Source organism: Chenopodium album, chromosome 22 (genome assembly GCF_948465745.1).
Source record: "Chenopodium album chromosome 22, dcCheAlbu1.1, whole genome shotgun sequence".
Classification (NCBI taxonomy): Eukaryota; Viridiplantae; Streptophyta; class Magnoliopsida; order Caryophyllales; family Amaranthaceae; genus Chenopodium; species Chenopodium album.
The window spans coordinates 12811909-12827205 of record NC_137855.1 but is presented as its reverse complement, the minus strand read 5'-3'; the positions used below and the strand labels follow the sequence as shown (position 1 = coordinate 12827205).

The window sequence follows — 15297 nt, the reverse complement described above, 5'->3', positions numbered from 1 at the left end:
CTCACATGAGGAGTTAAGGCGGTAAGATCACTCGTGCAAAAGTTCCCAAGAATTATGAATTTTTCTTTATTCAGCGAAATCGAATACGAAGAGAAAACGGTGAACTCGATTCGGCGAATCGACTTCGCCGTCCACGTGGCAAGGATTGATTGAGAATTGAGATTATCTCATCAAGAGCTCTCCGCTATCATTCATCTTATTAACACTGTAAGCTCGTTTTATTGCGAATTATACTGATTTGATTTTAATGTTTTGGATAATATCTTATTCTGAGCTAAATTTATGGTTTTGGTGATTTTTTTTTTTTAGTAGATTTTAACTGTGAAATTTGAATTTTGCGCCAAAAATTGAATTTTACTGATGCGAAATTGAGGTTTATTAAAGATACGAAATTGATGTTGTATGTCAAGTATAAATGTTATAGTTTATAATTGTGAGTGTTTTGGATGCAAAGTTGGTTGATTAAGATGCAAAATAAGTTCTTATGTTTGAAGTATAATCGTTCAATTTTTTAATTGCAAGTGTTCAAGAATCATGATAAAAGTATTGTTGAATGAGGAAAATTGGATCATCATTTGAGCTTTACTTACTGAACATGGTGTTAATATACTGGAAAAGTTTTTGTAAGTTGTTAATAAAATTTTCTATCTAACATCATGGTTGTTATCAATGTTGGTTTAAGCAATTTTATAAGATTATCCCATCTCTTTTGCATAATAATACCCGAAAATCGACATTCTTTGATAAACTGCTGGGTATTCTCTCATTGACTTAAGAAAACCTATGGAAATTTAGATGCAGATATTGGGGGAACCTTTGTTATGGCCTTAGTAGTTTTTGGCTTTCATATTATTGTATTATTACCTTGTTTATTTTTATTTTATTTTTTTTATTAAGGTGAATCATTTGGCATTTAAGTAAAGTGTAAGTTGTGACGATATCAGCATTTTGTTAAAACCTTGTTACTCTTAGAAATGTTTCAGCATTTTTTCCAAAAAACCTTATTTGGGGCAAGCTTCATCTTGTAACTTTGTCTTATTGAATGTGCCGATGTGCGAATTTTTGGCTATTTGTGCAGGTTGAAGCTAATGATGAAGTTATCGTGGCTCATATGAATAGGCCAAAGCCTTTTCCGACCTTGCAATATCTGCTGCAAAGAAGCTACAGTGTTTTCGGGTATCCTCATTGTTAATCTTTTTGTATATTTCACCTTACTCTATCATTACCCCATTAGTGTCTATTTTACTGCAACTTAATACTTTATTCCCTGCTTAAAATTCAAACATGTATCATAATAGTTCTACCTTGTGGTCTTAAATTGTAGTTTAACATGAACGTTTTCTTGTTAGAGTAAGAAGTTCAGTAAAACCAAATTTATTCTGCTTCTTGTTAGATTTCCATGGTTCCTTCTTCTATATTTGTAAGTGGATGAACAAGACTTTCAATACATAAGTTTACACTAGTAGAATTAAATTAATTTTTATGGTCTAAAATGTACATGTACAAATATTTTTGTTGGGGATCCCTTAAGAAGTTAGTGTGTACAAACACAAAGGAATTGGGAAGGAATATTAATCAGTAAATTCACAATATTCACAATATTTAACTGTAATGTTGTAGTTTGATTTAGTAGAGATCAAGGCTCTTGAAATTTTTATGATTGTGTCAGAAATTAGTGATCATTCATATAATTGATTTCAATTCATACAATTGATGAAGCATAAGCTTCTTCATTTATGTTTCATACTTTACATAAATCTCTGTAACTCATCTCCTCGAGCGTTCCTTCTTCAGCTAAAAGCAGAAAGCCCCTTACCCTTTGGCATTCTCTTTGTGTCAGAGTCTTCGACATCCTTCATCTTATAGAAGTGAGGAGCAATCTCAATCAGCCACTCTGGTTTCAGCTCGGTTACCTGCCTCATATATTCTTTGGTTGTCAAAACCAGCTCATGGAATACAACCCACCTTGGCTGTGGATGTACATGTGCTAAGCTTGAACTAGGATGAAGGTATGCCATCTGAGGATGCTTAATTGTCTTATAGGACCCATCTTTCTGTAACTTTGCTGAGTGAGGGAAGAAACCAGCTGTGATAGCCTTTTTGATTGCTTCCAAATCATTCAGATTAGATGTGACTTCTATTTCAACCCTCTCCAAAAGCCCTTTGAGTTGATCTCTTATATCCCTTGCTCGTTTCATACTCTTGAGCTGAACATAATTCTCATAACACCACATACTGCTATAGTCATATGACTTCCATTCGTTGTAAACATTGAGAAGAGCAATATGGTCTCCAACATTTCCCTCACTGAATCTCACCCTTGCAGTGTCTGCAAGGATCTGTTTATCCTTGGGGCGGTAAAAGATTGAGTTGCCAATAGAAAGCATTGCTGCAATTGTAATAATCTCTTCTGAGCATTTATACTTCTCGGAAGCAACAATCATCTTCGATAACATGGGATCAAGGGGAAATTCCGCCATTCTTCTTCCAACTTTAGTCAACTCACCTTGCTTATTCAGAGCACCCAGTGCATAAAGCAACTCAAGGGCTTTCAATAATGATTCAGATGGTGGTGGGTCCATGAAATCAAAGTTTAACAAGTCCTGAATTCCAAGACATTTGAGGGTAAGCACAACATTTGCAAGATTAGTTCGTTGAATTTCTGGGACAGTATTATCTTCCAATTCCTGGTAATTATAAGCAGTGTATAATCTATAACACTTACCTGGACCTGTTCGTCCCGATCTACCTGCACGTTGGTTTGCTGATGCCTTTGAGATTGGCTTCACCAACAATGACTCCACTCCTGTTCTTGGATTATATGACTTCATCTTGACAAATCCTGGATCTATAACATATCTGATCCCCCGGATCGTTAGTGATGTCTCTGCAATGTTTGTAGCCAACACAACTTTGCGTGCTCCTTCAGGAGTAGGTTCAAATATCTTGTTCTGCAGATGTGTCGGTAGGTTGGCATAAATTGGGCATATAATGAGTTCATCGATCTTCGTACCAAGGCCCCTAGTCCTATGCTTTAATATATCCTCTGCTGTTTCAATTTCTTCTTGTCCTGTGAGAAATATCAGAATATCACCAGGTGGTTCCATGACATGTATTTGCAGCGCAGTGACAATCGCTGCATCCAAGTAATCAGCCTCTGGTGCCTTAGTGGAGTGTATCTTGATCTCATAAGGCCTCCCTGGGATATTGAATATAGGGGCTGAATCAAAATAGTCGCTGAACTTCTCAGCATCAAGAGTTGCACTTGAGATGAGTAACTTCAAGTCAGGACGATAGCGAGCAACATCCTTAACCAAACCAAAAAGTATGTCTGTGGAAACTGTCCTCTCATGTGCTTCATCCACAATGATAACACTGTAGCTGCAAAGGTCTGGTTCACCAAGGAATTCACGGAGCAACATACCGTCTGTCATATACTTAATAAGTGTCTTCTCAGATGTATAATCTTCAAAACGAATGGAATAGCCTACCTCTTGCCCAAGTTTCACACCCAATTCTTTGGAAACACGAGCAGCAACACTCATGGCAGCAACTCTCCTAGGCTGAGTACATCCAATCTTCCCAACTTTTGTATATCCAGCTTCATGGAGATACTGTGGTATTTGAGTTGTCTTTCCACAACCCGTCTGTCCAACAATTATGAGCACCTGGTGATCTCTGATAGCATTAAGTAATTCTTCTCTATAGCTATAGATTGGCAGGGTTTTCTGCTCTTCCTTGAGCACTTGTGACTCAATATTCTCCAAATCAGATTCAAATTTATCTCCATCCACTACATCTGTTTGTTGAAAGAAGTATTTCGAGTGCTTGTGTGACGTTGTCTTTATGATTTCAGCAGGATCTTCGAAGACATATTCATAGCTGTTTGAATTCATGCTTTTGTCTTTAGAACCAAAGTTAAGGGTTGCTTTTCTCATCTGGTGCTTCTCCCACAGTTCTTTTTCAGCAAATGGACTTTCCTTCTTATCCTTGGATTCACCATCTCTGGAATTCTGTAATGCTACAGCAAACCTTTTCTTCTGGTTCACTTCTTGATCATATGAATCCGGGATTATATACTCCCTTGTCTCGGTACCATCATCTATCATCCTTTTAGAGACAATCAACTGATAAAGCTCCTTCCTGAACATTAATTCACGACGCTCTGATTCAGTCTGCTCTACACCATCAAACATGTTCTGTTCATCTTCTATCTCATCTGCAAGCTCTTCCACTTTCTTTTCCACCCTTTTCTTCAAATACTCTTGTCTTGAAACTATCCTACGTGCACTAACATCACCTTCGTCTTCCCTCTTTTCCAATTTCCGTAATTTTAACTTCCTTGTTCGAGCAGTATCCCTTTCTCTGATATGTCTCTCTAATTCTTCCCTATCTCTCTGATCATTTAATATTTCTTCCTCTGACTCATCATCATCCTCGGCAAGAATTTCACTCTTCCTCCTGTATCTTCGTTTCTTACCAGTACCAATCTTCTCTGATTCAGATACTGTTCTGTCATCATCTTCCCTTTCATTCTCTTCATTTGCACCAGAAATTTTACAGGAAACACTCAAGTCTGCGTCCTTCTTCATTGTAGAAGAGAGAGAGAATTGAGATTGTTAATTTTTTTAAAAAAAAAAAAAAAAGTTTGGAGATTATTAAAAAAAAAAATTGTGGGGTTGATGTCCTTGATGATGCGTGATGGTCTTATTTATATGCAAGATTAACTTTTTTTTTTTTTTTTTGACGGGTTATGCAAGATTAACTTGGTAAAAAAGGAAAGTCATATAGATATTAGGATCTATGGATATTCTAAGATAGACGAAAGGTTTTTTTTTTTTTTTTTAAAAAGATTTATGGTGATTTTATTTTTTTTGGATGGGAGATTTATGGTAATTTGATATTGTCTGGGATTTGGAAAACTTATTTATAGTAATTTAATTTAATATGTAATTTGATATTGTTTTTTTTTTTTTTTTTTTTTTTGAAATCATAATTTGATATTGTTTAGGAATAAGAAAAGTTACTTATTTTCCTAAAAAAAAAAATTAAAAAAAAAAAATAGTTACTTATAGTAGAGTTTTATATTACTCCGTATATAGGTTTTGTAGGCTGTCAAGAAAATCATGAATACTGTATTTTATATTAGTAACATACAAGTGCTCGGTATTATTCTTAAAAAATACGAGTATATATTTTTTTTCCTTTCTTTGAGAAGTACATTAAGAAGGTTTAACGAGTAACGATTGTATCTTAAAATAAAAATGGCTATATATATAAGCATTCAAAATACTCTTGAAAATTATACAAAATTAAGAATTCATGACAAAAATACGTGTAGATCAGTTACTAAAAAAAATTGTTAAATTAAAATCTTAAATAGATAAATAAAAAATAGATAGTGAAAGGTTAAAAAAGATAGTGGAGGTTTAAAAAAAAAATAACTAGTATACAAAAAAATAATTACTGGTTACTAAAAAAAATACAGTAGCATTTTGTCAAAAAATTATAAAAGAAGTAAAAACTTTATAACATATTTTTTTCAAAAAAATAATTTATAACATATTTATAATAAAAGATTTTAAAATATTGTACTTTGTTTATTTCTTGTAAGAAGATTTTAAACTAATCTTCGTTTTATCATCATCTTTTTCCATGTCGTTAGCATTGCTAATATGATCTTATTCCTTAATATTAATATTGCATAATTGATTATTGTCATACACTTCAATAATCTTTTAATATACAACTGTCGACTCTTAACCTATCTATTGTTTTATCAAAATGTTAAATTATGCCAAAATAAAAAATTTACAATGTCAGTTTTGCTTCAATTACCCAATTAAAAACCTAAGTTGAAGGGTGAGAATCAAATAGTGGAGATTTAAAACAAATGAAAACTGATATATAAAAGATTATTATCAAATACTAATATATATTGCATATTGTAAAAAACAAATATTTAAAAGTTTTATAACATAGAAGAATATAATAACTAGAGTGGTCAACACGCATGATGCGAGCGGAGTGCTTTCCGTTATGGATAAGTTATATTAGCTTGTGCTTTCTCTCCATGCACAAGGAGATAATGGACTGGGAATGAAATGTTTTCTCTATTGCTCATGCATTGTATGCATAACAACATAATTTCTTATTAATGTCAAGAGTTAGGGAATGAAGGCAAAATACATTTTAGCACAAGCCAGCCATGTCTTGAAATAGCTGACCTTAATTCCCAAATCAATTAAAGCCCTCTTTTGAATCTGTCTTATTTTCCATGTGGAGTTCCCTCTAAATTCTTTCAAGTATGTATCTGCAAGAAACTCTACAGCCACTTTTTTGTTCATTTTTGTCCTCATACGCCTATGCTTCAACCTCAAAGTCCTAATTTGCCAAGCTTCTAATTTCACTAACCTAGTAGCATAGAACTTAAACCTACACTTCAACCCTTTCACACATGTACATAAAGGCAACCTTCAACTTATTTTTGTTGTACACATAGTTGCATCTCCTTTTGCAATATGATGTAGCTCTTTTACTATCTTTATGAAGCAAGTAATACTCAAACCTATTCTCAATTGCATGATGTCTCAGAGCTATCCTCAATACTTGCACATTGCTGAACTTTTGCCTCTCTACAAACTTGATACGCTTATCAAAGTCTGTATCAGCTTTGAACTAATTACAAGGTAAATCTTGGTCATCATCTAAGTCACCACTAGGGATGTCAGTGGGGCGGGTCAAGTAGGAGACCCGCCCCATCCCCGCCCCAGTGGGGCGGGGATGGGTCTTGGTTTGGCTGGTGGTGGGGCGGGGGTGGGGATAAAAACCATACCCGCCATGGGTGATGGGGCGGGGGTGGATTTTAAGTTGTACCCACCCCATCCCCGCCCCACCCGCCCCACTTCGTAACCGCCCCATCTCCATCTCATACCCACATCTATATAACTTTTAAAGCAAAATTACATACTTTTATACTATTTATAAAATAATTACGTGAAATACAATATTAATTATAATACTTTGTACAACACTTATATTATAACACAAAAATGTGTGTAGAATGTTTTATTTTATAATTAGTATTAATTATGTAGGATTATGTATTTGAGATACGAAGATTAGGTGGATCTTGGGTGGGGATTAGGCGGGTCTTTGGTGGGGATTAGGTGGGGATGGATATCCAAGTGGGGGGTGGGGCGGGGATGGTTTTGGAGTTGTACCAAGTGGGGCGGGGATAGGGATGAAAATTGGACCCGCCGCGGGGATGGGGATGGGGATGAAAATATTAGGTGGGGATGGGGATGGAGAGGCCAACATCTGCCCCGCCCCGCCCCATTGACATCCCTAGTCACCACCCAAGATCCTAAGCTCATTAGAATCACTCTCAACTTCTTCTTGAATCCTCACTTTCACCAGTGACGCGATAACTCGGATGGCGATGATGAAATTGTTGCTTCAAATAAGCTTGGGACCTCCCCAAAAGCGCACCACGCGGAAACCACGAAGCAGAATCAGCCGCGAAAAGTGGGTAAAAATTGTTATATACACCCGGGTGCATGGTGCACCCAATGATATTGTTTGCTCATTTCAATGATTATTGCTCATAACAACCTCAAAAGTGGGGGAAGGTTTTGCAAATCAGCTTGATTAATGGGCTGGGGTCTCAATCCACCTTTATTTGAGGTTAATGAGGATTGAGGATAATTTACTTATGGTCAATCAATAGTTCTGCTTTTTAGATCAAATACGGAGTAGTTATATGAAGAATACATTTTCAAGAATGAGAGATAGCTCAAGTGGTTAGAGCTTCTCTCCCGGTTCCAAGAGATCTTGGGATCAATTCTCACCCCCACCTGTATCAACAAATACTCCTTAATGCTGCACTGGAAACATAGAATACTCTCTAACAAACTATGGCCAGTGATGCCTTTACTCTTCAGACCATAATTACATACAAAATATTCGCTTCGGACACAAAAGGATGACCTCAAAACCTCCAAAAAGAATGATTTAGATATATTATAAGATATCTTATCTCACCAAAAAATTATATAAAATCATACACGAGATATATGATGAACCATTAAGATGTTCTAAAGTTTGCAACCAATACAAATAAATAGAGTAGCGAAACAGAACTGATCAAGTAGTAAAGTGTCCTGCTGGATGTCTGTTCCAAGATAGATACGAGGGATCTCCGATTGTCCTGCATTATTCACAAAACCCAAGCATTATACAATATTATATAGGAAGAAAACGTGGAGAAGATAATACTCGTATTAAAGTTCCAATGACAGATTAAAATTGCTGTGGTATCATATCTTAGCAGACAAACTGATAAATCTTGTAACCGAAATGATGAGATACATTTGATAGGAGATTGAAAAAACAATCCCAGAGATCAGTCTTTTTAGTCCAATCTCACGTTGGTTGCTTATAATTTGGGTATAATGGTATATGTAGGGGTATTTAAGATTATCCTGACTATGTAGTACTGTAAAGTCAATCCTGGGGATCAGCTAGAAATTCCTCAGTAATGTAATTGTCACGCTAATGAAAGGATATTTCTATTTTATCTTTGTTGAGTTCTACGCTGATAATATTGTTCTTATATGGGTGTGACAGCAGCAGAATATGTACATTAACTCCAAATTTTGGTATCATGATGGAGTCAAAGGTAAAACCACAAGCACATATAGCATGAAAAGCCATAGTTTCGTCGTGCCAAAATAATTACCACCCTTTCCCATAGGATTTACTATCTAGAAAACCCTGCATTAGATGATAGCGTAAAGGAAGCCAAGATTGAAAAGTGAAATTGGATAGAACATGGAAGTATTATTGGTATCACCCATACAAAAAAAAGAGAGAAATCGGGATGGAATGGAATTAGTAATCAAATTTGTCACTGACCTTGGCTTGAGGATATAAACCAGTATAAATCCTACTGCAAAGGACAAGGACAGACCACCAACAGTGAGATATCCTACACCAAGGAAGTCATTCTTGCCGCCAATCCAGCTTGTAGTAGAAAGGACCAAACTCTTTTTGCCTCCAAAACTATATGTATTGTAATTATTCTGTACAGTGATAGATAACTCCTGATTAGCATACAGATCCTGCTCTATCTTCCCATATAGCTTCCTAAATGTTGGAAGTGCTGCAGTTCGCATCCATACAATAAGATTTTCTTGTTCATTAAGCTGCAAGATAGGAAGAAAAATCATATTAATAAGAGTATTACATTTTTGTTTAGCATGAAACATAAAGGGGAATGAGCACTATGACTGGATTACCATGTTATTGATGCAGGAGACTTAGAGCACACTACATAGATTAAAAAATATTAATAAGAAGTTTAAAAGGGTAGTATGAGAATCAACATTACAGGCATGCTGGCATTAAGTTGGCCACCCCCAATTAGGCCTCCATTTTGGAAATTCTTGGGATAGACATTGGATCCAAACTTGTGCTTACGATCACTATCCCACGCTATATTTTTCTTGTTTACGTCAACCAACTTTGAGTCATAAGAAAACTGGAACGTATCATTGAACAGACTCCAAGCAATAAGACCACAGGGAACAATAACAGCTTTGTCTGGGCCGGCCAAGGTTGCTTCTGGATCACATCCACTCGTTGATTGTTCGTGAGCCTTGCTTCTCAATTGTTTATCATTTCTGCTTTTTACATATCTGAAACAAAGGCTCTATGATATAGCTGATATGAACTTTAGTCAGAATTTACATGGATCTCAACCGAAAACACTAGCAAATATGTGATGTATATTTCAATGTTGAGCTATAATTTAGCAATTTGACATTGCTACTTGTAAGATTAGTGGAATTATTAGTGACATTAAACCAAATCAAAATCATGGTGAATGGCATCTAATAAGAAACCTCTAATTATTCCAATTGTTGATAACATTGTAAAGCTCAGACAAGAAACGTCATCTTGCTAAATAAAGGAACGGTTCCGTATCAAAATGTAAATGATAAACAAACATGATATTTCTGCTGCTAAGATTAAAGGAGTAACCAATATACCCTTTCCTCTATTTCATATCAAACTTACCGACGATGGTTTTGATAGAAGTTCTCAAGTTGATAATAAACATAAATAGGACTTTTCATTTGCTTTGGAACCTGAAAATGTGCAAATGCGGTTCAGAGAAAGCTGTTAATGATAGACATACACAAGACTCTTCACGTTGCTACACACCAATGAAAACCAATTAAGCCATTGGCTATGCTATTCAATTCTTCGAAACCATATAATTTTAGAATACTTTAGCATATCAATTTGAATGATTCCTTGGGGTCATGATTTACCTACAAACTTTGTTAAGATACAAATTACGTATCCTAAATGAACATTTTCACACTATGTTTCAGTGTGCCACTCTTGTAAAGTCAATAAACTTTTCATAATCTTGGTCAAAAGTTAATTCGAATACACCAGAATGAAGGGAGTTATAAGGGTTATTGATCAACATTTACGAATTGTTTGCATCAAGAGCAATCATTTTGCAATCTAACTGTAAAATGGTGATTTATTCTGCATCTAAAAACCAACAGTAAAAACAGAAAGTGGAGATCAAAGGGCACAGACATCACAAAGCACAAAGTTTAAGCTCAACATATAAATCAAGAGATTTGACTTACAGTCAATCTTAAAATACATGTTTTGTTAGTGGTAATACTCTGAATATAGCCAACTTTATCATTTCTATAATCAGTAGGAATACAATCTGCATCATATTGCTGCTCAATCTCCACAACCTGTTAAACCAAAAGGAGCCCAATGTCATCTATCATGTTGATTTATAAGCTTAATCATTTAATTAATTACATGGTTTGAACATACGTGTTCTGACGCAGACAAAGAAACAAGCCCAATAGGAATAAAGATAATTCCAACAGCAACAAATATTGCTATAACCTGAAAGAAACGATAAAAGAACATTCAAAGAAATATAGTAAATTAAAAAAAAAAAAAAAAAAAAGTGATAGCCATTGCATTATTAAAACTACTTCTGCAGCTAAACTGCTAGATGAGTCTTTGACAGCATTATCAATGCATAGGAGGTTCAAACAGTTAAAGTTTTCATTCAAATTAAATGAGCAAGCTTAATTGAGACATATCATAGGTAAAGCTTCGAATTTGGTTATACAGACCACAGGTAAAGCTTAGAAATTCACTATCTAGGATAGTATTGCAAACTTTTGAAAATATCAGGAGCCAAACCACAAAATTTAGTTGAAGAAATAATACAAGGATATATAGATTAACCACATACTTCCTCCGTTTTCTTTTACTTGCAACACAGCCTTGTGGCACGTGTTTTGAGGTCGGGTTCATGTAATGTAAACGGACAAATTTTTCATAATAATTTTTACAAATGATACTTAACCCTATTCTAATTTTCGTGTAAAAATTATATTGATAAAATCGCTCGTTTACCCTCACTAATCATCTCCTAAAACTGCGTGCTTAAAAGGTGTGTTGCAAGTAAAAGAAAACGGAGGAAGTATATGAGTGATCAAAATTTGATATATGATCAAAAGTAAAATAAATTGAAAAAACAAGAAACTATTCTAAAGTGTGAAAGTATTAGTCATATTGATCTTCTTTCTTTCTATGTTCATTCATTATACAATGACTGGTTCACAATTATGAATTAAGAGCTGCAACCTATGAGGTTTAAACATAATATTTAGACTATCATGCTCTCAATGCTCTTCACATCCAATCATTTTCAGCTTGGTGCTTAATGCTTGATTCTTTTTTCATCTAACATATCAATTCAGTAATAAAGGAATGCGTTTTACAGATTAAACCGAGCAATGCACACTTGTCTAATGAATACAAAATTACAAAGTCCAATACTAGTTGCTTGTTCTAGAATCTTGTATAATGAATTGAGTGATACCTGAAGATTAAATCCATGATAATATTTTGATGCATTTGATGGTACATGTAATTAAGTATCATTTTATCTTAAGGCAAACAGATCACCACAAAATCGATTTTGATGATTAGCATTAATTAACTAGGTCATACTGAATAATCTTCAATAAACACACTAAACAACAGCATATACCGGTCTCAATAATGGACTTGCAAAAAGTTGATGGTACATTGGTACTAAACATGAAAAAAAAGGCACAGGATACTCTTATAAGGCTCACTAAACCGCAAAATACTGAAGTTACACAGATTATATCGCTATGCATGGGTATAGGACTATGGGTGTGGGTGTATGGGTGAGGAAATCAACAGAAGAAGCCTAACTCAGTGACTACTTACCCATGGTGGTGTTAGAATAGGTTTGCATGCTGGAAGCTCTTGTTGCGTGAACCTAGAATCTGCAACAAACTGAACACATTAGGCAGCATCACAGACCAATACTCACCCTAAACCATAATATTGACCTAAAAATACAACCATAAACTTCACACGCCAAGCATTATAAAACAGGAATGTATGCACACAAGAATGTGTGTGTAGAATTATAAATAATAAAACTTTCCAATTTTGAAAACAATCCAACAACTGATGTAAATGATTATTTCCCTGTGGGAAAATTTGTCAAAATGTAAGGTAGATCATTCATGAAAAATCTCTAAGACAGTCCAGATTGTCACCATGATAATTAAAAACTGTAAATCAAGAGGCAATTAAGTCAACAAAATTACTCAATCGGCATGGCATTTTCATAATAAACTCAACAAGTGCTAACTGGGCATCTTCGTTGACTTAATTACATAATTGCCACTTAATTTGCATTTCAAGTATAACAAGGTGAAAAAGCTTGCATTGTCTCTAATGATCAGCACCATTGGGTTAGGGCTCCGTAAATTCTCCATTTCCAATCAATTGAAAGGACTGATTATTTGAAGTTTCATTAATATGAGCAAAAGTGGCTATAAATTATCCAATCCTTCCTTTGAACAAAACTTTTACACATTGTTTGGATAGAAAGAAATGGAAGGAAAAGAAGAGAAGAAAAAGGGAAGGGGAGAAATTCTCTTGTTTATGTAAAGGATTGGGGGAAAGGAAGGGAAGGAGAGGGAGGGATCCATTTTCTCTATCCCTTTAATCCCTCCAAAATTGGAGAGATTTGGAAGAAAAATGGAGCTCACATTGTCCTCAGTGTTTTAAAAAGCGAGCCTAAGGCGCGCCTAGACGCTAAGGAGCAAGGCATTACATGTCATGCACTTTTTATGGTCTGGGGGAGGCGACTTCAATGAGGCGCAGCCTGAGGCGCACAAAGAGCTTTTTTTCAGAATTTTTTAATTTCTTATTAGATGCGCCTCATTTCAATGAGGCGCGCACTGAGGCGTGCCTTAGGCGCAAGGTACTCCAAAACGCCTTGGTGCGCCTTGAGCCTTTCTATACATTGCTCCCCCTCCCTTTCTTTTCCCTTCCCTTCCTCCTTTTCCCCTCCCCTTCCTTTCCTTCCTTCTTTGCTATCCAAACAAATCGTTAATACATTAATAAGGTATCATTCAGTTTAGATATTCTCTCTTTCGAAGAGTTTTATTTGCTATCCTCTTACATGATCACGAAGAAAGAAGTCATTCATATTGATAGTTTGTAACATCTCATATTTACCACTAACGACTCATTGGGTAGGTGGTACTAAATGGTGATAAAAGGAAAAAAAAATTAAGTGTAATTTCGCAAGAAATGTATCATCCTAAACCTTTACTTTTTTCATAAGTTTCCATTACTACTCTATACATTCCCCCAAGTGGTAATGAAAATGAGATAATTTAAGGTAAAGTTGACATAAGAAGTTCTTTACAAATTTACATACAAATTAGTTTAATTAGTTCTAATTATCACTATTTATTACCCCTTACTAAAGACCGTAAATATGCACAATTTGCCATATCCCCATCATCGTTGGTGTCTACAATCCTATGCTTAGCCTACTCCACACAAGCATAGGCAGGGTTATCGAACAAATTTACACAAGAAATTATACCCCACTAACAAGGTTTTTTTTTAAAGTGGGTGTCACCTATTTTAATTTTCCAAGTCTTTGCAACAATCAACAATACCAAAATTATGTAAATGAAAAAGATTCCAACCCACATTTTTATAATTAAACTTATAACTACACCCAAAAAATTAAAAAATTATATCTCAAGGAAATCTTTGTAAATAGAAACAACAAGGGTATACAACAAAACATCACAATATTTAATTTATTTTGAAAATTAACAAATAAAATAAAAACAAAAAAAAAAATAAAAATAAAAAACAGAGAAGAATTAAAGAAGCTTACATAGAGGCCGTTTGGAGTTCTTTTTATGGGAAGACTCAGAACCCCCTTCCTTGCGACCTGCCCCAGAAGAACTCATTTCCCACTAATATCTGTAATTAAATTAAATTAAATTAAATCAACATTTATTATACCAAAATAATAAAATGAAAATGGGATAAAAATAAAATTGATGATTAAATTCAAACCTTGTCAAAAAGTTGATTGTTTGGAGAAGAGGGGTTATAAAAAATTGGGGAAAAAAGGGATCTCAATTGGGTAGAATTAGAGTTTTGACAGAATTTTCCATATTTGGAAGAAGTGGCAGATTGTTAGGTGTCGCAAGCGCCATGAATAAACCCAAAAGGCAGAAGGTGGTTACACTCGTCACAACTAACTATATCCCTCTTTTCTCTCCACAATTTTTCTAAACTTGATCCAATAAAGTTTTGTTATAGAGGTTACTCGGTTAGTATTACAGGGGCTACTCAATCAGTATTATAGAGGTTCACGGTTAGTAATACGAGGTTATTCGCTCAATGTTATAGAGGTTACATTTTTTTTATTACAAACGAGTATATGGTGTGACCAATCGTAAACAAAGCGCAAAAGAAGAAATAGTATGAGTAGTAAGTTAAACCCTTGGGAGATAAAATGTATAGACAACCTACTTTATTGTATACAAAATTTGCTTGTATAATGGAAGGTGTGCATAGATTTAGGAGTTTATCGCTTGGTTATGGGCAATGTCAATATCCCGTTTTCTAACAAACTTAATACGAAATATATAAGAATTGAAATGATAATACGAATAACATATCCTTGATTAGATTCTTTAGTAACTAGGGGCCTTTAATGGGTTGATAAGAATTGGATGGTCATGAGACAATCTGATCAGACGTTGATAAAGCTAATTTGTCGTGTGATGAGCGCGTGATGAAAGAAGGTTGAGGATGCCTTGGAGTTTAAGTTCTGATAGTTTGATTCAACAATCAGATTGTCAGTCTAATTTATGTTAG

At 34.8% G+C, this 15297-nt stretch overlaps 1 protein-coding gene and 1 pseudogene across 2 annotated transcripts; both read right to left on the bottom strand.

Moving 5' to 3' along the window:
• Window positions 1-1519: 1519 nt before the first annotated feature.
• On the bottom strand, window positions 1520-4619 carry LOC145604537 (pre-mRNA-splicing factor ATP-dependent RNA helicase DEAH1 pseudogene; annotated as a pseudogene).
• A 3238-nt stretch (window positions 4620-7857) lies between these two features.
• Window positions 7858-15024, bottom strand: LOC145604548 (ALA-interacting subunit 5-like). Of its 2 annotated transcripts, XM_081660434.1 has the most exons (9): window positions 14488-15024; window positions 14303-14391; window positions 12316-12374; window positions 10873-10947; window positions 10671-10787; window positions 10081-10151; window positions 9392-9698; window positions 8917-9206; window positions 7858-8209 (listed from the first exon to the last, which is right to left on the bottom strand). In XM_081660434.1, the coding sequence occupies exons 2-9, from the start codon at window positions 14376-14378 to the stop codon at window positions 8146-8148; spliced, it is 1059 nt and encodes a 352-aa protein (XP_081516560.1). In that variant the 5' UTR covers window positions 14379-14391; window positions 14488-15024; the 3' UTR covers window positions 7858-8145. The 2 variants fall into 2 exon arrangements, with proteins under 2 accessions (XP_081516560.1, XP_081516561.1); XM_081660435.1 differs by lacking the exon at window positions 10873-10947.
• Between the last annotated feature and the right edge of the window lie 273 nt (window positions 15025-15297).

What these genes read in the sequence shown, in the direction of transcription:
- LOC145604548 (XM_081660434.1), bottom strand. Translation starts at nt 14,378, where the DNA reads ATGAGTTCTTCTGGGGCAGGTCGCAAGGAAGGGGGTTCTGAGTCTTCC. An exon ending in GAACTCCAAACGGCCTCTAT is followed by an intron (nt 12,375 to 14,302) that starts GTAAGCTTCTTT and finishes AGTTTGTTGCAG; the next exon opens with ATTCTAGGTTCACGCAACAA. An exon ending in CTATTCTAACACCACCATGG is followed by an intron (nt 10,948 to 12,315) that starts GTAAGTAGTCAC and finishes CGTTTCTTTCAG; the next exon opens with GTTATAGCAATATTTGTTGC.